The 593-nt window shown below is 50.4% G+C and overlaps 1 protein-coding gene across 1 annotated transcript; it reads right to left on the bottom strand.

The window, feature by feature from the left end:
• Positions 1–193: 193 nt before the first annotated feature.
• DACRYDRAFT_112229 (uncharacterized protein) lies at positions 194–453 on the bottom strand (the record flags this gene model as incomplete). Its single annotated transcript, XM_040769376.1, has 2 exons — positions 194–242; positions 290–453. 2 exons carry the CDS (start codon positions 451–453, stop codon positions 194–196), a joined length of 213 nt encoding a protein of 70 aa, XP_040623787.1.
• Between the last annotated feature and the right edge of the window lie 140 nt (positions 454–593).

Raw genomic sequence — 593 nt, 5'->3', positions numbered from 1 at the left:
AGCACATGCCAAGGTATACCAGCTACTTCCATGTCATAAAGGCTTAGTCATGTCTCTTGACCAACCAATGAGCTGGTGCCCTGACAGCTTTGTCCAGATCTGTTTCCAATTGTTGTTCTTCCTGAGCTTGAATCTGTGTTGTTTGCTGGTCCAGAGCAGCCACAGAGTAGACATCCTGCCTCTTCCTTCCAGCTCAGAGTGCTGATGGGTCAGAAATTGGCTGTTGGACAAGCTCTTCGAGACTGTGTGTTTGCTGCCCTCCTGGGTAGCTCCCAAAGTGGGCCTGCACCACGCTGATCCGGATGGGTGTGGTAGTTCTTCATCTTGCTGCTCCTCATTGTAAAGGTCCGGATAGAATTGTGCCTTGCCATTGGGAGCCCCTTGCAGTTGGTCTGGCTCAGGAAGTTTACACTGTCCCTGTGAGTAGATATTTGTCCAGACTGTGATGGACATTAGTGGAGGATCCAGAGGTTGATGTCATCCAGTCATCCAGGGTGGGAGTGATGAGAGGTCACCAATCCGGATGCTGTCAGGGCACCAGCTCATTGCTTGGTCAAGAGACATGACTAAGCCTTTATGACATGGAAGTAGCT

The sequence above is a fragment of the Dacryopinax primogenitus genome (genome assembly GCF_000292625.1).
Source record: "Dacryopinax primogenitus strain DJM-731 SS1 chromosome Unknown DACRYscaffold_25, whole genome shotgun sequence".
NCBI lineage: Eukaryota > Fungi > Basidiomycota > Dacrymycetes > Dacrymycetales > Dacrymycetaceae > Dacryopinax > Dacryopinax primogenitus.
Note: the sequence above shows the minus strand (reverse complement) of the source record. Positions and strands in the feature narration are given on the sequence as shown.